The sequence below is a fragment of the Eumetopias jubatus genome, unplaced genomic scaffold (genome assembly GCF_037043125.1).
Source record: "Eumetopias jubatus isolate StellerSeaLion01/CBP00866 unplaced genomic scaffold, mEumJub1_p1.0 scaffold_17, whole genome shotgun sequence".
NCBI classification, from domain to species: domain Eukaryota; kingdom Metazoa; phylum Chordata; class Mammalia; order Carnivora; family Otariidae; genus Eumetopias; species Eumetopias jubatus.
Genome location: NW_028274823.1, coordinates 80,133,546 through 80,155,928, shown reverse-complemented (window position 1 = coordinate 80,155,928; position 22,383 = coordinate 80,133,546). Strand labels below are relative to the sequence as shown.

General features: G+C 39.9%; 1 protein-coding gene across 4 annotated transcripts in view; it reads right to left on the bottom strand.

Annotated features, from left to right (window-relative positions):
• The window catches only part of ZNF248 (zinc finger protein 248), a 20,987-nt gene extending 2,340 nt beyond the window's left edge, over positions 1 to 18,647 (bottom strand). Inside the window, exons 1-7 of one of the 4 annotated variants that reach the window (XM_028104543.2) lie at positions 18,558 to 18,632; positions 17,709 to 17,780; positions 16,898 to 16,999; positions 16,756 to 16,797; positions 7,113 to 7,239; positions 6,730 to 6,825; positions 1 to 2,082 (exon numbers count right to left, since the gene is read on the bottom strand). The exon at positions 1 to 2,082 is cut by the window's left edge and continues 2,340 nt beyond it. In XM_028104543.2, the coding sequence (XP_027960344.1) occupies positions 584 to 2,082; positions 6,730 to 6,825; positions 7,113 to 7,239; positions 16,756 to 16,770 (1,737 nt within the window). In that variant the 5' untranslated portion in view covers positions 16,771 to 16,797; positions 16,898 to 16,999; positions 17,709 to 17,780; positions 18,558 to 18,632 and the 3' untranslated portion in view covers positions 1 to 583. Of the gene's footprint in view, positions 2,083 to 6,729; positions 6,826 to 7,112; positions 7,240 to 16,755; positions 16,798 to 16,897; positions 17,000 to 17,708; positions 18,353 to 18,557 lie in introns of those variants that run through there. The other 3 variants (XM_028104545.2, XM_028104544.2, XM_028104546.2) reach the window with 3 other exon arrangements.
• Positions 18,648 to 22,383: the final 3,736 nt, after the last annotated feature.

Here is a 22,383-nt window from a genome sequence, read left to right as displayed (position 1 = left end):
TAATTATATCAACCTATAAAGACACTGGTGGTTTTTAGCGTGGGAGATACTAATATAGACCATAATAGCTATTTAATTAAGGGATATTTTCTCTTCACAAGTATGTTGGACTCCAATATGCAAATCAAGCATACCTCTAACTTCTGCTATATTACTATACCCACATCAGGCCTGCAAACATCAGGCCTGCAAAACAAATATTTAATATTGTTGTGACTCAACTTTTTTTAAGCTTCAGATTCCACTGTGAATATGGGTATGAATGAATACCATCCACTATATTTACAATAAAATTTGGTATCACATCTGGAATATGACACAACAAATTCTAGACAAAGATTTCTACCACATTCCTTAAGTGAATAAATTTCCCCTCAATATAAATTTTCTGATGAAAAGCTTCAGTTTTTCTTGAGAGCTTTCACATATTCAAAATATCAGTAAGGTTTTATGCTAGTATTAATTATCTGAAATACGATAAGACATCGCTTTCTAGTAATGTGAGGCATTCTTTGGGCTTCATTCGTCTCATTTTTAAAAATGGTGTAAGAATTTGAAAAGGGCGGGTGAAGGTTTCTGGACATCAGGATGTTGAAAGAGCTTTCACCCTTGTGTGAATTCTCTGGTGTTTTGTAAGTACCGACCTCTGACTGAAGGTTTTTCCACATCCATCACACTCATAGGGCTTCTCTCCTGTGTGAGTTCTCTGATGTTTAGTGAGAGCTGATTTTTCACAGAAGGTTTTCCCACACTCGTTACATTTATAGGGTTTCTCCCCTGTGTGAGTTCTTTGATGAACAATGAGGTTTGACTTCACACAGAAGGACTTCCCACATTCATTACACATAAAGGGTTTCTCTCCTGTGTGTGTTCTCTGATGGACAGTTAGGGCTGACCTGTGGCAGAAGGATTTCCCACACGTGTTACATTCGTACGGTTTCTCCCCTGTGTGTGTTCTCTGATGTTCTGTGAGGTTTGACTTTACACAGAACGTTTTTCCACATTGCTTACATTCATAGGGTTTTTCTCCTGTATGTGTTCGCTGATGGTTGGTAAGGTGTGGTTTCTGACAAAAGGATTTCCCACATTCGGTACATTCATAGGGTTTCTCTCCTGTGTGTGTTCTTTGATGTTGAGTGAGGTTTGACTTCTCCCAGAATGTTTTCCCACATTCACCACATTCAAAGGTTTTTTCTCCTGAGTGACCTCTTCGAAGCTGGGTGAGATGTGACTTCTTGTTGAAGTTATTTCCATTTTCATTGTGCTCATAAGGTTTTTTGCCCATGTGTACTATCTGACGTTTAAAGAGGGTTGACTTTTCCCACGTTTTAGGACCTACTTTATATTCGTGGGGAATCTTTCTTGTATAGGTTCCCTGATGGATAATGAAAGTTGAGTTATCACAGAAGGTTTGCCCATATTCATTGTATTCATAAGGAGTCTCTCCTGTAAGAGTTCTCTGATGTCCCAATCTTAAATCTGTATAGAAGGACTTCCCACAAATATTGCATTCATATGGCTCCATCTCCAAATGAGTTCTCTGAGATAAACTGAGTTCTAAACTGTGGATGAAGGTTCTTCCACATGCATTATATTTACAAAGCGTCTCTCCTATCTGTATTTTCTTGTTTGTGAAAAAGGCCGCTTCCTCATGGAAGGCTTGTCCGTCTTCATTATACTCAGAAGGCGGGTCAAAAATTGGCTGACTGAGGTCGTGGCTATGATTGAGCACATTCCTTTTTTGACTATATTTATAAGATTTCCCTCCGGGAGGTGTTTTCTCATGCTTAATATCAAGGAGCAATTTCTCATATACATTAAACTCATCAGGCTTCTTCCCAGAATAGCTCTTTCTACTAATAATTAAGCCTGAAATATTTTTCAAACTCATTTCACACGAGTCACATATCTTACATGGAAAATTTCTTGAAGGAACAGAATCTGTGCCCAGACTGAAAGCTTTTCTTACTCTATCACCACTATCTACATTTAATGTTTTGTTGGTGGTGAAAGCAAGTTGCCAAAAATGTTCGTCTTCATTGTCCTGGCTGCTCTCTATCAGGTCATCAACTTTCCAGTCTTCTAGAAATGAGAAAAATAACCACATCTTATGAATCCTAGTACACTTCTAATGGGACTAAACTCACACAAACACCCTTTCATGTAGTCGATTCTTTTCTTTTAGGCTCAGTTTCCTGGCGTGAACTAAATCCAAGCAAAGGTTTCCTTTATCCTCCTGGTCTCAGTGGAAAGTAAATACATGCTACAGTGGAAACAGGAAATGGAAACTGGCAAGGACATTTAACATTTTAAATATAAAACCTTCAAAACTGGACGGAAAAGGGTGAAAATTCGAAACTGGGAGTGGCTGATGCAGGGAAACTCAGCGAATGGGGTGAGCCGGACAGAGACACTTAACACTAAATAAAGTGATGTGGAGACTAGTGGACATGCCTTTCAGAGGAGGAACTATGTGTGGTGGAGACAGAACAGTTCCAACCTAATCCCCTCACATACAGATTCCTGGGGTAGGATTCTGGCTGGAGCACATGATTCTACTCTGCGCACCAACACCAAACTTCCTCGGGTTCAACCAAGAAGTACTATAGCCCAGCATCTAGTTTTTCTTTTAACTTATTTTATAAGAAATAATTTTTTTTAAATGCTGTAAGATGCAGACTAGAGAAAGTGAAATAAAATCAAGACACACGGTGAGCAAGCTCTCACAGCTTGACTACTATGGTAGGATTCTCACTAGTATACATGCTGCCCGTCCTTTTTTCCCCTCCATTTGATTTATAAGCATCAACATAAATTTCTGAAAGCGCCTACTTCCTCATTTTTTAAGGAACACTGCTTTACCTCAGACTCTCACTCTCCATCTAGCTGAGATTCACTACACCACAAATATCCAAAAGGAAATACAAAACTGATGAGGGGCAGGCCATCTCTGCGGAAGGACCAGGTTTACTTTGTTTTCTCACAGCTGCTAATGAATCTGTCCTGACTATCAAGTCATACATTGATTCACTTCAATCTGCCGGATTACTTCTCCCCAAAGCCATTCTATGTCTGAGGCAATGTTGATCTCTAAGTCTGCTTTTATAACTAGGTTTATCTTTTCTATCAAGGTTTTCTGCTTTTATATCTAGCCTCATCTGTAGTTTTTACCTACTGGTGAGACCCATAAGGATGTTTCTCTATACAGTTCTGAGACCACTGGTAAACTTTATCATAACAATCCTTGGCTGTGCTTCACTGTTGCCACCCAATGCAACAGCGTCAATCGCGTGAGAAAAAACTTCGATGGCAGTCCTGAGCCCACTGCTCCAAGGGCCAAATAGTAGTAATTATTAGCCAGCAAAAACAAATCAATGCAAAACAAACTTTCTGCCAACTGGATTCAAAGTAAGTGTCCAAGCCACCACATCACATGTCCAAGTAACAGTATTTCTGTACAGCTCCAGATGGGCCTCTCATAAACCACTCACTCCCATAAACACAATGCAAACTGCATTCCAGCCCTGGCTCTTCCTGGAACCTGGACATCTTTCTGGATATGCTGCTTTCTTTCATTGAAAATAAGCCAAAAAAAAAAATAATAAAGAGAATAAATGCCAACAAACACTGCAACACCCCATCCACTTTCATCCTTCACTCACTGTCTTTAAAAGTTTACTGCCTGTAAAATTCACCATAATTTGGTGATGAAGTTCCTTGCTCAATGCTACACCCTTTGTCAAGACCACAGTCTAGCTCTTGGCAGGTGTTACCAAAATCCTGCTTCCTCTGACCTCACGAAAGAGACAGAACATGAATAATTCATAAATGCAATGTGCATATGAATTATTTCCAACCTGTATGTGATGAACTGTAATACACGAGGACAAAATGGGAATGTGCTTTTTGGAAAAGTACTACAGAATGCTTTCTGAATGGATGAAAAAGAGTGATCTCTTCCAAACTTGACTTCAGTTAATCAAAAAAGTAATTAGTAAATTATCAGAATTAGGAAAAGAAAGGGCCTTTTCTGTGGGAAAACAAAATCTCAATAAAGAAAGAAACCCTAAGCAAGAGTAATATGATTAGTTCTGAGTTTTGAGGATGTAGCCACTAGTGGGTCATAAAATATGGGTTACTTAAATTACAGGGAAAAAAAAGAGCTCTAATTTAAAGTAAGTGAGATAATAACAAGCCATTACTATGTACCATTCAATGTTTAAACACTTTATACGTACAATATTAAATATCTGAAAAGCAAAGTAAACAAGAATGAAAGTTGTAGACAGAAGAGAAAGCATTTATACACGAAATTTAAAGATACAAGAGAGGATGGGGTTTAGAGGAAATTCTGGAGAGCAGAGAGAAAGGAACGAGACAGGTAGAATAGGAGGACCACATTATCATAGTCAATGAAAGGAGACTTTAATTTTAATTTCATTTCTTAATAAGTAGCAACTTTGCCAGGCTAGTGAAAAATAAATCGGATGCTTCAGGTAAGAAAATAAAAATCATTTAGGGATTAGATCAAGCCAGGAAAGAAAGAACACACAGTTCTGGTTTTGAGTGGGATCAGTGAGACGTGAGAAAACAAAGAGACGGGAAAGCTGGTTTTAAAAGGCAAGCGACCCAGGAGTTTGAGGACACTAGCAATTGGGGATAATGGGTTTAGTGCACTGACCCCGGAGCTGCCATGTAAGATAGTAATAGGATGCTAGGATATTCCTTATTGGATTCCTGAGAAACAAGGCTCCCCAGTTTTCATGGTGCTCAGACTGTTCCTCCTCAAGCTCCTCTCGTGATGAGATTTAATAGATTTTCAGGCCTCGCAGAAGAAGAATTGTTCCAGGACCACTGCTCTCATGTGCAAACCACCACTTTCTAGGAGTCTGCAAACTATGACTGCTGAGCAAAGGTCCTTGAACTACGACTGTTTTTTCCGTTTTTAGAGGGAAAAGACAGAAGAGGCAGTAGGGAGGAGTGAGGAGGGAGAAGAGAGAGGGGAGGAGAGGGAAAAGGAGAACCAGGCAAGAGGAGGAGGAGGAGGAGGAGGAGGAGGAGGAGGAGGAGGAGGAGGAGGAGGAGGGGAGGGGGAGGGGGAGGAGGAGGAGGAGGAGGGAGGGGGAGGGGGAGGAGGGGGAGGAGGGGGAGGGGGAGGGGGAGGAGGAGGAGGAGGGGGAGGGGGAGGAGGAGGAGGAGGAGGAGGAGGAGGAGGAGGAGGAGGAGGAGGGGGAGGAGGACTCACATCCAGACTGCATGTGACCCACCAGACCTAAAATATGTGCTACTGTCTTCACATAAAAGACCACCAGCCTCTGATCTGGAAGCCCTCAGCCAACCTTGTGCCTTTACCACCACCCACAGCTGACGCCTCACTCACGGGCACTACTGGCTCTGGCCTCAGCCACGTGCACCACACTCGCACAGAACCAACATCCTTTTCAACGCACAGCCTGGGCTCTAGCAGTTCTCTCCAGCTTCTCATGTCCAAGTTTAGGTATGTCGTAAGTCCCCTATCATCTCATTTCCTCTCAGTAAATGGCCCCTGATTTACCCATTTGCTTAAGACAAATCAGTCGAGTCATACTGGACTCCTGGCTCTCTTCCACACTATCAATCCAACAGCAAATCTTGTTGGCCTCATCCTCAAGATCTACATACACACCTACCACTCCTCAGCACTTCCAACATCGCCTAAGCCATTATCCTCTCTCCTGTGGAGTATATAATAGTCTCCTAAGTGGTATTCCTTCCTTGCTCGTGCCTGAGCACCACCTAAACACCAGACTGTATTTACTGCATACACTATAAATCAGATCTGATGACTTAATCTGACTTACATTTACTCAAAAAAAAAAAATACAATGATTTCTCACATCACTCAAAATAAAATTACCATGGTCCATGCTACTTATGACATCATCTCCTATCACTCTCCCCAACACGTATTCACCTCCAGCCACAATGGCCTCCTTGCCATTCTTCAAACAGTCTAAGAACACCGCTGAGAGGTTTGGCACCTGCCTGGAACAGCTCACAGTTTCACTTTACTAGGGTCTCATCCCTCCTTTGGACCTCATCAAACAGGTTTTCTCCAACTTCCTTACCCATTAGCACAGGCCATTATTCTCTACCCCTTCCCCACTCCTTTAACTCTCTCCACAGTGCTTACCACCACAAACACTGTATGTACACAGTCACACACATACACTTGTGCACGTGCGCACACACACATACTTCTTGTCCCTCACTGTAATACACACTCCATGAAAAAGGGATGTTATTCTTTTAATTACCTAAAAACATAACTGGATCATAGTGGGTACCCAACACATATTTGTTAAATGAATGTGTTAAGTATAGCATGAATACACACCAGATAACAAAAGGTGTCTGAAGAGAATAGAGGGAAGGTGAACAATTTTAAAAGATAAGCTAACCAAGAAAAATCACCTAAGATGAAGCCAACTTAGTTTGCATTATAGGTATTAGTAAATCACTCTAAAATATCATAGGACAAAGGAAAGCATTTATGAGGGCAAACTGACATGTGGAGGAATGTGATTAAGGTAATGGAGGGATGTGAGCCAACTGTCCTTTGTCACTTCCAAAGGTCTAAAGTTTAAAAAAGAAATTTCTGAAGAATATTTCACAAGTGATAAACCCTAAACCAAAGGCCTAAGATCTCATTCCGTTGTCTTCCATCTGCCTGTGAACTCACTCTCTCACCTGGGTGGCACTGGCTTGGGAATCCTGCCTCTAATATCCAGGGCTCTTCTCCTTGCTCTATCTTGAAGACCACTTCTGGCTTAGTAATGCAATATCCTGTTGAGAAAAAATAATACCAGATGATGGCTAAATAGCCTGGCTTCAGGGACTCTGAAAAAATGATGGGGAAGAAAGGTACAGCCTCAGGAACTGCCCAAGGGAGATGCCCAAATGAACCAACCCCTGAGGAGGTTAAGAACACAGCATTCTTTATGGTGGCCAGAGAAACTGGTCATCTCAGGGCCTTGAATCTCAAGCATCAATCAAAATTCCACAGGCAGTTCATATGTTTCAACAACTAGAAATGCATGCTACGGGTTGTCACAAGGAAAAAAAATTCTTACCTACTGAGACAAAATGGCTGTAATTTTCTAGAATCACATCTCTGTATAGTATCTTCTGAGCAGGATCCAGCAGATACCACTCTTCCTGAGTGAAGTCCACACATACATCTTTGAATGACACTTGTTCCTGTAATGGTATATTCCTTTTCTATATGAAGCTGTCAGAACCATATGACATGGAAGAAATTTAAAAGAGCTAATCTCTTTAGAGTTTGCTAAAAACTGACACATAGGATGCCTTCTTTTGTGTTATTTACTATGTAGGATAAAAGAAATATCTCGTACAAACCAAGTTTCCACTAAAGGCTTAGAACTGTTCCCCTTGCTGCAAATACTACTGATGAAAACAAACACACACCATTCCTGTTCTCAAAGTGCTTATGATGTGATGAGGAGATATATACATTAACATTTATTAAGTTATACACAAGAGGTAGCATGATGCACACAGTAGACTGGAAAGGAAAGCAGAGCAAGAAAAAATTAGTCCTTTAATATTATCATTTATATGATAGAAAAAATAGACAATAAAACAGACAAAGCAGACCAGAAGGGGACCCAGATACTGGAAATAATAAACAAGAACTTCAAAATGGATTATGATTAATATGTTCAATAAAACAGGAAAATATGAACAAAATAACTGGGAGAAGTTCAATGGATATATGGTATGTGTACTGTGCAGAAAAAAATTACTAGAGCAGGCTGAGACTGGTCTGCTTTGAAAGGTCTGCTGCTATAAGGGTATCCCTTGGCTGGCACCTGGGAACTTAAATTACCTAATAAGAATGGTTCACTGAGCCTAAACTGTTTGTGTAAGCAATATGGTTTATACTGCACACATGCATTCCTTCTAAGTCTGGAAGTTTCTGTGCCAAGCAGAGAGTACCAATGTGATCAGCTCCTGATTAAAAACATTGAGCCCTGAGTGTCTACTGAGCTTCCGTGGCAGACATTTCATGTTTGTTGTCAATCTCATTGCTAGATTTGGGAGAAAACTCTTAGAAGTTTGCTCCTGGCTTCCTCTCAACTCTGCTCCATGTGTGCCTTTTCCCCTTATTGATTCTGCTTTATATTCTTGCACTTTAGTAAGTCATAGCCATAAGTAGAACCACTTGCTGAGTCACCCTAGTAAGTCACTGAGCTTGGGGATGGTCTTAGGGACCTCTGATAGATGTGTATACAGACACATACGTATACACATACATACATAGATAAAATGGGCATTCTAGAGCTGAGAAATACAACACTGGAATTAAGAACTCATTAAATGGGTTCAAAATCCTATTAGAGAAAACATATATCAATCTAACAAGAGTATCTAAACATGTATGTATCTAACAAAAGGGTACCAAAATACATACCTCCAAAACTGATAGAACTGAAAGGAGAAATACACAAATTTATAATCCTAGGTGGGAGGCTTCAACACTCCTCTGTCAATACTGAGAGATCAAGGAGGCAGAAAATCAGTAAGTATAAAGATGACCTGAACCACACTATCCATCAACATGATCTAATTGAGTTACAGAATACCCCATCCAAAACAATAAAACACAGATTTTATCATTCTATTCTAGCTCATATGTAACATTCACCATGACAGACCATAGTCTTGGCCACAAAACACACCTTAACAAATTTAAAAGAACAGCTATCATACAAAATACGTTCTCTGACTACAATGGAATAGAAATCAATAAACAAGAAATAGCTGGGAAATCACTCGAACACTTGAAAATTAAACAACACACTTATAAATAACCTATAGTTCAAAGAGGTCTCGAAAGAAATTTTTAAACATTGTACATGAAATAAAAATAAAAATACCACTTATCAAAATTTGTGGGATGAACTGAAAGCAGTACATAGAGGGAAATTTATAGCAGTGTATATATTAGAAAAGTTTCCATCTTAGTACACTATAGAAGAAAAGTAAATTAAGCCAAAAGCAAGCAAAATAAAGGAAATATTAGAATATATCAATGAAATTGAAAACATGAAAAAAAAAGAAAATTAATGACACCAACAGATGCTTCTTTGAAAAGATCAATAAATTAACAAACTTCCAGAAAACCTAACCAAGAAAAAAGAGAAAAGAAACAAATTGTGAATCTCAGAAATGAAAGGTCAACACTACTGATCCTAAGGACATTAAAATAATGAGAATACTACAAACAATTCTATTCCTGAAAAATTAACTTAGTTGAAATGGATAAATTCCTTAAAAGACACAGCTACCAATTCATACAAGGAGAAATAGATAACCTGAACAGATCTATATCTGTTAAAAACAAAATTGAATTACTAGTCAAATCACTCCCAAAATACAAAGTACTAAGCTCAAATGGTGTCACTAGTGAATTCTACTGAACATTTAAGGAAAAAATACTAATTCTCCACAATCTCCTGCAGTAAATAACACCTCCAAACTCATATTATAGGGCCAACATTACCCTGATTCTAAAACTAGATAAAGACATGAGAAACTAAAGACCAATATCTCCCATCAGCAAAGACACAAAAATCCTCAAATATTGGCAAATCAAATCTGACAATGTATACAATGAATTATAAACCATAACCAAGTGGAATTTATTCCAGGTATGGAAGGCCAGGTCAATGTTAATAATAATAAAAAAAAAAAATCAATACAATCCAGCACATCAATAAGCCAAAGAAGAAAAATTACATGATCAAATCGATTGATGAAAGAAAAGCATTTGACAAAATCTAACAGCCATTCATGATGAAAATTCTCAGCACACTAGGAATAGGGGGAATTCTCTCAGCTTGATAAAGACCATCCACAAAAACCTTACAGCTAACACCATATTTAATGTTAAGAGACTGGACACTTTTCCCCTAAGGGCAGGAATAGGGCGAGGATGTCTTATCTCAATACTCCTATTCAACTCTGTACTAGAAGTCCTAGCTAGTGCAGTAAGACCAAAACCAAACCAAACCAAACCAAACCAACCCCAAACCAGAAATAACACATATGTGATTGGCTCTGTATCCTGTTTCATTGATCTATCTATTTTTTGTGCCAGTACCATACTGTTTTGATTACTATAGCTTTGTAGTATATCTGGAAATCTGGGACTGTGATCAATTTGTGAAATAAATCCAGCTTTGTTTTTCTTTCCTAATATTGCTCTGGCTATTCAAAGTAGAACAGAACAGGGACGCCTGGGTGGCTCAGTCGTTGGGCCAACATTACCTCAGGTCATGATCCCAGGGTCCTGGGATCGAGCCCCGCACTGGGCTCCCTGCTCCGCGGGAAGCCTGCTTCTCCCTCTCCCACTCCCCCTGCTGGTGTTCCCTCTCTCGCTATGTGTCTTTCTCTGTCAAATAAATAAATAAAATCTTAAAAAAAAAAAAAGTAGAACAGAACAGAGAGAGCAGAAATAAGCCAACAGTTATATGGTCAGCTAATCTTCAACAAAGGAGGCAAGAATATCCAATGGGAAAAAGACAATCTCTTCAACAAATGGTGTTGGGAAAATTGGACAGCTAGCTACATGCAAAAGAATGAAACCAGACCACTTTCTTACACCATACACAAAAATAAACTCAAAATGGATTAAAGACCTAAATGTGAGACCGGAAACCGTAAAAATCCTAGAAAAGCACACAGGTAGTAACTTCTTTGACATCAGCCATAGCAACTTCTTTCTAGATATGTCTCTGAAGAGAAGGGAAGCAAAAGCAGAATCAGACTTTGGGACTACACCAAAACAAAAAGCTTCTGCACAGCAAAGGTAACCATCAATAAAACAAAAAGACAACCTACTAATGGGAGAAGATATTTGCAAATGATATATCCGTTAAGGATTTGATATCCAAAATATATAACTCAACACCAAAAAAACCCCAAATAAGCTGATTAAAAACTGGGCAAAGGACCTGAATAAACATTTTTCCAAAGAAGACATTCAGATGACCAAGAGACACATGAAGAGATGCTCAACATCACTAATCACAAGAGAAACTCAAATCAAAACCACAATGAGATATCACCTCACACCTGTCAGAATGGTTAGAATCAAAACAAGAAATTACAAGAGTTGGTGATAATGTGAAGAAAAAGGAACCCTTGTGTACTGATGGTGGGGATGAAAACTGGTTCAGCCATTATGGAAAACAGTGTGGAGGTTCCTCAAAAAATTAAAAATAGAACTATCCTATGATCCAGTAATTCCACTACCAGGTATTTACCCAAAGAAAAGGAAAACGCTGATTGGAAAAGGTATTTATATTGCAGCACTATTTACAGTAGGCAAGATGGATAAAGAAGATGTGGGGTGTGTGTGTGTGTGTGTGTGTGTGTGTGTGTGTGTGTAATGGAATATTACTCAGCCGGAGAAAAGAATGAAATCTTGACAATGCCAACAACATAGATGGATCTAGAGGGTATAGTACTAAGTGAAATAAGTCAGACAAAGACAAATATCATATGATTTCACTCATATGTGCAATTTAAGAAACAAAACAAAGCAAAAAAGAAACAAACAAAAAAAAGAGACTCCCAAATATAGAGAACAAACTGGTGATTATCAGAGGGAGGGTGGGTGGAAGGAGGGGATGAGACAATTGGGTGTATCACTGAAAAGGAAAAACAAACTCTCTTTATTTGAAGTCAATATTATTGTCTATGTAGAAAATCTCAAGTAACTTACAAAAAGAAAGAAAAAAATCTACTGGAAGTAATAAGGAAATATCAAAACATCACAGGATACAAGATCAAAAAAAAAAGTCAACTGTTTTCCTGTATCTGAAAATACCACTTACAATTGCACCCCCAAAAAAGGTACTCAAGTATAAAATCTAACACAATATATATATACAGAAAAACACACCAATCGATGGAAGAAATCAAAGATCTAAAGAAATGGAGAGATAGTCCATATTCATCAATAGGAAGACTCAATATGCCTAAGATGTCAATTCTTTCCAACTTAATCTATAAATTCAACACAATCCAAATAAAACCCCCAGCTATTTTGCAGATACTGACAAAATGATTCTGAAGTTTATATAGAAAGACAAAGGATCTAGAATAGCCAACACAATGTGGAAGAAAAATGAGAATTCACATTGCCTGATCTTAAGAGTTACAATAAAGCGGGCGCCTGGGTGGCTCAGATGGTTAAGCGTCTGCCTTCGGCTCAGGTCATGATCCCAGGGTCCTGGGATCGAGTCCCGCATCGGGCTCCCTGCTCCTTGGGAGCCTGCTTCTCCCTTTGCTTCTCTCTCTCTCTCCCTCTCTCTCTCTCTCCTCCTCTGTCTCTCATGAATAAATAAATAAAATCTTTAAAAAAAAAAAAAAAAAGAGTTACTATAAAGCTACCAGTAACCAAGACAGTGTGTTAGTGCTGAGAGAGACACATAGATCAACAGAACAGAACAGAGGGTCCAGGAATAGATCTACCAAAACAGAGGCAAATGTTTTTTGACAAAGACATAAAGGCAATAAAAGGAGAAAAGAGAGGCTTTCAACAAATGGTGCTTGAACAACTGGACACTCATGCAAAAGAAATCAACCTAGACACAGACCTTACACAAGGAATAACTAAAAATGAATATGAGGTCTAAATGTAAAATGCAAAACTTTAAACCTTCTAGAAGAAAATACAGAACAAAGAATATAGGAGAAAAATCTCTGTGACCCTAGATTTGGTAATGAGTTTTTAGATACAACAGAAAAAGCATATTCCATGGGGGTGGGGGGAAGCACAGGTTGAATATTATTAAAAATAAAATCTGCTCTGTTAAAGACATTTCTAAGAAAATGAAAGACAAGGCACAGACTGGAAGAAAATATCTGCAACATATATATCTAATGAAGGATTTGCATCCAAAAACTACAAAAGAACTCTTAAAGCTTCAAAAGAAGAAAACAAATGACCCAATTGAAAAATGGGCAAAAGATCTGAACAAACATTTCACCAAAGATATAAGGATAACAAATATATATATGAACAGATGCTCAACATCACCTATTAGTGGGAAAATGCAGACAACATGACATATTTATTAGAATGTGTTAAATTAAAATTTAAATCCAAAATTATGACAATACCAATTTCAGGTCCAGAATCAGAACAACAAAGATTCTGATTTGTAGTTGGTAGGAACACATATTGATACAGCACCTTTGAAAAAAACAGTTTGGCAATTTCTTGCAAAGCTATACATACATACATACATACATACATACATACATACAAAACTGACCCAGCAATTTCACACCCTATGTGTTTGAAAACTTATGTCTGCTTAAAAACCTACACATGCGCACCTTAATTCATAATGGCCCCAAACTGGAAGAATCAAGAGTCCATGGGTTAACAACTCTGAAATCATGTATGTGCATTCTGGAATTGAACTATTAAATAAATGAAATTCAGATGACGTTAGCTGGATTCTCATCGTTAGAGTGGAGATTACAGACAAACAAGGAGAGAAGGTTACAATGTTCCATATGGTAATGATTACAACAGGAGACAACAGTGTGAACTAAAACTTAGCTTAATATATAGATGGTTACATACTGAAATATTTATAGACACCTGTATATACATGAGAAAGTATACACGTGTATTTCCTCTTTCAGTTAGCTGAATGGGTCTGTGAGCAATGACACACCAGTAGCAACAGGCACACCTAGTCCCCAATCTTGGTTTCTCATACTATGCTCCAATGAAAAGAACCAGAGCTATTTAGAAAAAAAAAAAAAAAGGCTAATTCCAGAGCAGGAAAGACATAAGATGAACCTGGGGGAGGAAGGAAGAAGTATTCAAACAATAACGGGGTGTGTCAAAAGACACAGGAACCAACAGAAGGTACTTTTTAAACATTTTCTTATTTTTGAGAGAGAAGGAGAGGGAAACAGAGCATGAGCAGGGGGAGGAGCAGAGGGAGAGAGAGAGAATTTCAAGCAGGCTCCACGCTCAGCAGAGAGACCAGGACCCTGAGATCATGACCTGAGCCGAAATCAAGAGTCGGACACTCAACCGACTCAGCCACTCACGCGCCCTTAGAAGAGGCTTTTAATAACCAACCTGAAATAACTTGAGCAATGAAAGAAAACAAGGTAGCATTGTACTATAACCAAAATATAAAATAACTATCCATGAATTCATGCTGATATAAATAAATGGATTAGTAAATAGGAGAGAATAGGAAAATCTCCTATGAAGAATTCCTGATAATTTATGTAGATACTCCAGCAGGAAGGAGGTATCATGTAACTCCCCACTTCTTTCCAAAGAGTACAGTATGAAAACAGAGGAAACAAAGAGTAGCTTTACTGCTACTCGTGACCACATTACTTCAGCTAAGCGATCAACAGTGATACATCACCGTAGTAAGTCATGTTGACAACACTTACCCTTGATATGATGTCACCAAATGACATTATATCTCTGTGGTCTTCCTCCAAGAAGCCCATAACCTCAGTCTTACCATGAAAACAACAGCAGACAATTCCCAATTGAGGGACATCCTACAAAACACCTGAATGTATTCCTCAAAACTGCCAAGGTTATCAAAAACAAGGAAAGTCTGAGAAATTGTCACAGCCAAGGGGAGCTTAAGGAAACAACTAAGTGAAACATGGTATCCTGAAAGAGAAACCTGCATGGGGGAGAAAACACCAGGGTCAATTAGCAAAATACAAATTATATACCATAAAATAATAGTTTGCAACCCATGTAACAGACAAGCATTAGTATGCCTAATATATAAAGAGCTAAACACCGAAGAATAAAAAAAAAAAAAAAGCCAGAAACCTAAGAGCAAAATGGGCAAAAGATATGAACAGAGGGTTCACAGAAATGTAAATACATCTTTCAGATACATGAAAAAGAAATTCAACCTCACTCATAGTTTAAAAAATTGCAAATACAAACTTCATAAAATACCACTTTTTATCTATCCATTGCCAAAATTCCAAAAGTTGAACCACATGTTCTATGGAAGAAGCTGTGGACAAAACAGCACTCACTCGGTGTCAAAGGGAGCGACACAAAATGATACCATAATCCCAACTGATCAAGTGTATCAATTATATTCACCCTTTGACCTGGCAATGCACTTCTGGGAATTTATCTGAGAGAAAAAACCTATATGTACAAGGTCATTCATTAGAACATGGTTTGTAGTGGCAAAAGGTTTGAAATAGCTCATAAGTAATAATCACCAGTTTAATAAACAATGGAACACCCATGCTTGAATTACTGTGCGGTTATAACAAAGAAAGAAGCAATCCATGTTCTGTTAACAGAAAGATGTTTGGGACAGGCTGAAAAAAGTGAAAAAAAGCGAAGAAAAAATGGAAAATCATGTAGAGACTCGCTACTCAAAGTGTGGTTCCCTGAGCAGCAGAGTCAGCTTCACCTGGGAGCTTTTTAGAAATGCAAAACCCAGGGCCCTACCAGATCCCTAAATCAAAATCTGCATTTTAACAGGATGCCAGTGAGGTACAGGTGCATCTAAGTTTGAAAAGCCCTAAGGATGATGGATTCCCTTCTAAATAAAAGTACGGGGCATACAAGAATATCTTTTAACTGAAAAAAGAAACACTGGGAGGACAAACAAGAAAGACAGGTATCTACAGTAGGATGACCATATGTTCCAGTTTGTCTGGGACTGTCCCAATATATGCCAGTTGTCCCATCATAACATTATAGAACCTCTTTCATTCTCAGTGGAAGTGTCTCCATTTAGATGAGAAATAAATGTCACCATTCCTAGAGGGAACATCACTTAACCTTTTAACCATGTTAATATATTACTAATTCAAAATATTTTATTTAAAAAAAAGAAAGACAAAACCAGTCAGGAAAAAAGACAGACTGAAAAAAGCAGTGAGCCAACGATGGGTAAGCAATAAACCCAAGGAGAGGCAACGTCCGGGGCAAAAGGGAAAGACAACTTCATGAGGAACAGGAAGGGAATGTATCAGAGTTAAGAAAGGAGAGCTAGGAGGGAGGTGTCAGAGACAACAGAGACTGAGGACTATGCCATAGGAATGTCAAGTAAGACAAAGACAAAAACTGGATTTGACTACAATTTGGTGGCCTTTTCCAGAAATGCTTCAGGTGAGTGGTGGTGGTGAAGGAGCAAGAATGCATTCATGAGGTTGAAATGCAAATGAGAAATGCAGAGACCAAAACCAGAAGAGTCTGCTACTCAAGCTAGAAATACAAACAAGCTGACGCAAACACTTATGGAGAGTTATCTGGAGGATGTCTGGTCCCTCCATTCTGCCAGATCTTCAAAGTCGTATTCCTGGATTAAGCAGGACCATGAGAGAGCTGTCTACTCAAACCTCATTTTTGGTCCTCTGAAAAGCATCCACACATCTTTGGCATGGTGCTGTGTCTATCAGATGATTACAGGCAATTTCAGTGTTTTGATTAGAAAGATCAGAGAAAATTTCACAACTTGCACAACTCTGTAAAATTAAGAGTCCTACATCTAATTCTACCAACTCTTTGAATTTGCTACTCTCGACATATTTCCCTTCAAGTAATTCTTGCATAGTTTTCTTTTCTCATTGTAAAAATATGAATCCTTACAAACTTTAGAAAACTCATTTTAAAACAAAGTGGGAATAAACAAACAAAAAGCTCACCTGGGATCTGTTCATTTTCCGCTCTTAGTGAAGGAGGGAGAGCTGAGGAAGAAGGAAGGAAGAAGGAAGTTAGGAGAGACTTGGCCTGCCTTGCAGTTCCTGGATTTACCTGCCTACACAGCTCCACATACAAGATACTTACGTGTCCATGTGTGGCTCCGATATATGTTGAGCTTAGACATGATACTTTTCACTGAGTGAATGTAAACATTTGTTTCTTATTGATTTATTACCAATTTAGGTTCTGTGACACAGAAAAATTAAAAACATGAGAAGATGAGTTTAACATTTAACAGTAACCTAAAGGAGGAAACACTATGGATTTGTCAGAACTGATGTGGTAGGGAAAAATTAAAAATCTCAAGCCACATTGTTAATCTGTTTTCCTCTTAACACTGAATCCCTTGAGGTCAGATAATCCAAGAAACCTCTGAAAAAAAGAGATGGGGGTGTTTAAGGCAAGATAAAAAAAAAAAGTTTAGTTTGTTCTAACCTTCTTACAACTTTCAAAAGTCTTTGACTTAACAGTGCAAAATGGGCAGTGGCTCGGGAATTTGCAGACCTGACTTTTAACCATGGTTCTGCAACTAACAAACTGCATGATCTTGGTCAGTCACCTTCTCAGACTCAAAATCTTTTTTTCATTTTTCAAATAAGGTCAAAACAGATAACCTGTTGCCTGCACTACCATCCTGTGCGTCTATAGAGCCAGGAGAGCGGGAACCTCAGCATCTTTCTAGATGCCATTCTCAGCATCTTTCTAGATGCCATCAACAATGGGAAATACTGAACGGAAAATGAGGGAAGTAGGGGGTGTTTGGGGAGGGTGAGAACAGAATTTCCTTCGCTATGGCTGGTGAGCCTTTCATTCCCAACCATGCCCTCACAAACTCTCCAAAGAGGTGACATTTCCTGTGTAACCTGCGTGCCCACCCCTCTCAGCTCCAGCTCACCTCGCTCTTCTTAAATTTGTCCCAGACCTTCCACCGTCACACAGCCTTCGATGGCTTCAGGATACTGTCATGCTTATACATAACAAATAACAAATGAATACATAATAAATAATAACTGGGGACCTGGGGAATGTTAGAGCCAGGAAAGGGCCTTGGTGGCTAGCTAGTCCAGCCTCTATCCTCTTCCATTGCACAAATGAGTTAACTGAGCAATGAAGGCCCTAGAGACTTGTCCAAGCTCCAGCCGCATGTATTACATAAATAACAAACAAATAGGTAGCAAAATGTGAGTGCTCAGAACAATGCCATGCGGCAAGTATTACTGACATCCACACTTTACAGATAAGGAGACCGAGCCTCATGTCGACTATTCGATCAGAGCAATTCATTCACATCTGACGCCCTGCCAGCTTCTCCTACAACCGCGCCCCTCCTAGTAAGCCCGGCGCACATACGACGCACGCACACACGTCAAAACGTCAGGCGCGCACGCACGTCGCGCACGCGCACTCACTCCTTCCCGGAGCCCCACCCCCTCCCTGTGGGCCCAGCGCACACGTCACGCACGCGCACTCCCCACCCGCGGCCGCACGACGGCGCAGTCAGCTTAGCGCTGGGGCTGGCCACCTGCGGGCCTTTCGAGCCCGCGAGCCCACGTTCCCACGCGGGACCCTGGTCCCTTAGAGATGCCCCCGCCCGCCGTCCCTTCAACTCTGCAAGCGCCGCTGACTCCTGGGGTCGCTCCGGTGTCCGCGGAGCTCCTACCCACCCCCCGGCCCCGCCGCCCCAGTCGGACCCCCGAGCCGCGCAGGGCCCCCTCGGTCCACGCCCCCACCCCCCGGGGCTCACCCGCAGCTTCCTCGCCGCGTGGACCCGGAAGCCAGGGAAGGTTTCCCACGAGGGGCTGGAGGCCGGGGAAGGACGAGCCGGGAGGAGAAGGCGGGGATGCACATGCGCAGAGGGAGGGAGCGGCGCGGCGCGGCGGCGGCGGGTAGCTGGAGCTCCGCTCCTGGCCGCTTGGGCTGGGAAAGTGCCTCTACCCTTAGAAGGGATGCCTCACCCCTTAGTCGTAAAAAGTAAGCTAATAGTACCGAGCTAGCAGGGTTTTAGTGAAGAGGCCTTTAGGACGTAGATCTAGCACGTAAATTGTTCAGTACCTCTCTCGAGATTGTCTTTCCCCGGTATACACCGTACCCATTTCTTGAGAAATCAGCTGGAGAGTTTCTGCCGACTTTGCCGAGTTGAGAGATTACTAGCTGAGATACTCAAGCCTGCTGCGTAGAGCCAGGCTTCTTTCTGTCCTTGCTCCTCGACCTGTGCATCAAAGCAGTGCGTCTTTTAGACACAAGCCGAGAGAAGGAAAGCTGTGCTTGAATTTCATTTATGTACGTGGTATCTGTGACCAGCGTGGTTATTCTCGAATGAGAGAAGCAGCGAGCTAGCAATTCGGTATTAATACTAAAAACCGTTCATGTGTAAAAAACTGTTCGTGTACCAAACTTGAAGAAAGCACGCTCTCCCGCAACCTCCCATTTACACTACCCCAACTTCCCCCAATATTAACATTTTACAGAGCCATGGTACTTTTATCAAAACTAGGAAAGTAACTCGGGTGCAATTCTATTAACTAATTACAGAGTTTATTCAGATTTCCACTAACGTCCTTTTACTGATCCAGGATCCTATACAGATACCACAGTACATTTATTCATCCTGTCTGCTCCAATCTGTAAGAGGTTTTTCGTCTTTCCTTGTCTTTCATGACCTTCACATGGTTGAAGAATAGTCAGGTATTGTGAAGAATGTCCCTGACTTTACGTTTGTCTAATGTTTTCTCCTTATTGGACTGAGGTTATAAATTTTTAGGAAGAATCCCTTGGGAGGGTGTGCCCTACCTATGTATCAGGTGACACATGATATCAACTATCATACTAACCTTTATTACTTGGTTAAGATGGTATCTGACAGGTTTCTCCACTATATAGATAGGATTTTTCCATTTCCAGTGTGCACTTAAGAGTGGGTTGCTAAGTCCAATGCACACTCAGGGGACAGACGAAATTAGCTCCATTTGGAATTTGTGGTCATATTTTAAAATCACCACGTGTATTAATTTGAGAGGAGACCCTCTGAGGCTACCCAAGTATACTGTTTCTATTTAGAGTTTTGGCCACTAATTTTAACTTTCATTGCTGGATCTTGCCTGCAACCACTTTTACTGTGGTGTTCTAAATGGTGATTCTTCTGTTTTACTTCTATATTTATTGGAATTCTTAAGGAAAGATTTTCATTTTCCCCATTTATTTATTCCATCACGTATTTATGTGAGTACGGGCTCATAGATAATCTATTTTTTTCTCCTCCATTGTTACTCAACCCATCTTTCTCACCCAACGCTTCCATCTGTTTTATGTTTTACATCTTTATCCTTTTCAGAAATATGTATCTCCTGAGTTTGGCTTTTTTCACTTAGCAAAATTCATTTAAGCCTCATTGGTGTTGTTGCTCCTTTTCTCAAATCAGCTCCTTTCTCCCCACTTTTTTCATTTCATCCAAAGCTATTATGTTATTATGTTGCTCAGATTGTTCCAGCTTGGGCATTGAGAGCTATCACAGGTTAGCTTTTGGGTCCTTTTAACAAATCCTTATCATTGTTTCTAAATTACTTCCTTACTTTTTGACATACAAGGTGCTCCAGGCTCCTTGTATTTTCTGTGTCATGAGATCAAGCCCCGCATCAGGCTCTGCACTCAGTGTGGAGCCTGCTTAAGTTTCTCTCTCCCCCTCTCCCTCTGTTTATTTGGATGGTAGTGTTGTTTATGTTGAAATCCTTACTGATTTTCTTTCCGCTGAAAAAAATGTCGATGTCTCCAATTAGGGATTGGATTTGCCTCCTGTGTTTTGAAGCTCTGTTGTTAGATGCATACACATTTAGAATTGTTATGCTTTCTTGGATAATTGGTCTCATTTACATTGTGTAACGTTGCACTTTATCCTGGATTATATTCCTTGTGGTGACATCAGTTTATCTAGTATTCATATAGTTTTTTTCAGTTTTGTTTTGGTTAGCGATTGCATGGTATATCTCCATTCTTTTCTCTAAACCTATGTTTGTATTCAGATGTAGTGTGGGTTTCTTAAGAGAATAACCTTAAATATTTCTTTAAGCACTTTATAGGTGGCATTTTATTTTTTTCTGCTTAGTTTCTCGTGAGAATGCTTCTGAAAGCTGCTGAAAGTGTTTGGATATTATTTGCTTTTCTGTGAACATCTCCGTGTGAGCATTTATTCATAGTAATCTTTTTGACGACTATTGTATATGGTGTCAATGTACATTCATAACATTGCATGAGCAACCATCACAACTGTTTTCAACATGAGTCAAGACCTAAATAAAAACATTATTGTTGAAATAAAAACATTATTGTTGAGAAGAGTATTTGTAAATACATTCATGTGAATCAAGAACAGCATCACCTTGGCCCTAGTGCTCTTCCATTTGCTTTAAGTGGGAAAACTTGTGTGGGCCCTGAGGCCTATAGGGTCTTCTTGGGGTTGAGGAGTCTCTGAGTTTCTAAAACCCCTGAGGGCCTAAAATCTTGTGGACTGGGGGTGTGAGAGTATATTAAAAAATCCCCCCATTGATTTGGTAGGGCCAATAATGCTCTGTGAGTGCCAGGGACCTAGCAGCCATGGGGGAAGCAGCAGTGACTTATGCTCATTTGAGCATATACCGCATTCCTAAAGACCGTATATACCTTCTGAGGATGTTGTCTTCCAGTTGGCAACATAATTGAATCTTCAGTAAACCATTCCACTTTTCAGTTAGACCAGCTGTTTCAGAGTGATAAAGTACTTGGTATGACCAGTTAATTCAATGGGCATGAGCTTAATGCTACACTTCCTTTGTTGTGAAATGAATTTCTTGACCAGAGGCAGTGCTATGGGGAATACTACTATAGTGAATAAGGCATTCTTTGAGACCACAACTAGTGGTGCTGGCAGGAGCATTGCAGATGGGAAAGACAAATCCATATCCAGAATATGTATCTGTTCCAATAAGAATGAATCTCTGCCCCTTCCATGATGGAAGAGGTCAAATATAATCATCCTGCCAGGAGGTGGCTTATTGGTTCTCCCAGATAATGTTGGCATATCAGGACTTGGGGTTGATCTCTGTTCTTGATAACTGATTTGACACTTAGTAGTAGCATTATCTAAGTCAGCCTTGGTTAGGGGAAGTCCATGTTGCTGAGCCCATGTATAATGTCCATCTCTGCTACCATGACCACTTTACTCAGGGGCTAATTCGGGCCATGATCACTCTGGTAGATGGGGAAAGAGTCTTGCTAACATTCACAGAGCATACTATTTTGTCCACCTGATCAAAAGTGCCTTCTATAATAGATGCCCTTTGGTGGACATTAGCTATTAAGTTACAAACTGTGAAGGGTATGAGATTCTCATCTTACTTGCAAGCTAACAAGTTAGCCTGCCATTTAGATAAAACTGTGACTGGCTAAATTATTAGCTTTAAGAAAGGTAAAATCACAAATACACACTTGCACACAAATACAGAAAACACAAGGTCTTTGGGTCAGAGATAAAGACAGTTTATTACTGTCAGCAAAAGCACCAGCCAGAGTGGCTTCATAGCACTGATTCTCTGACCTAC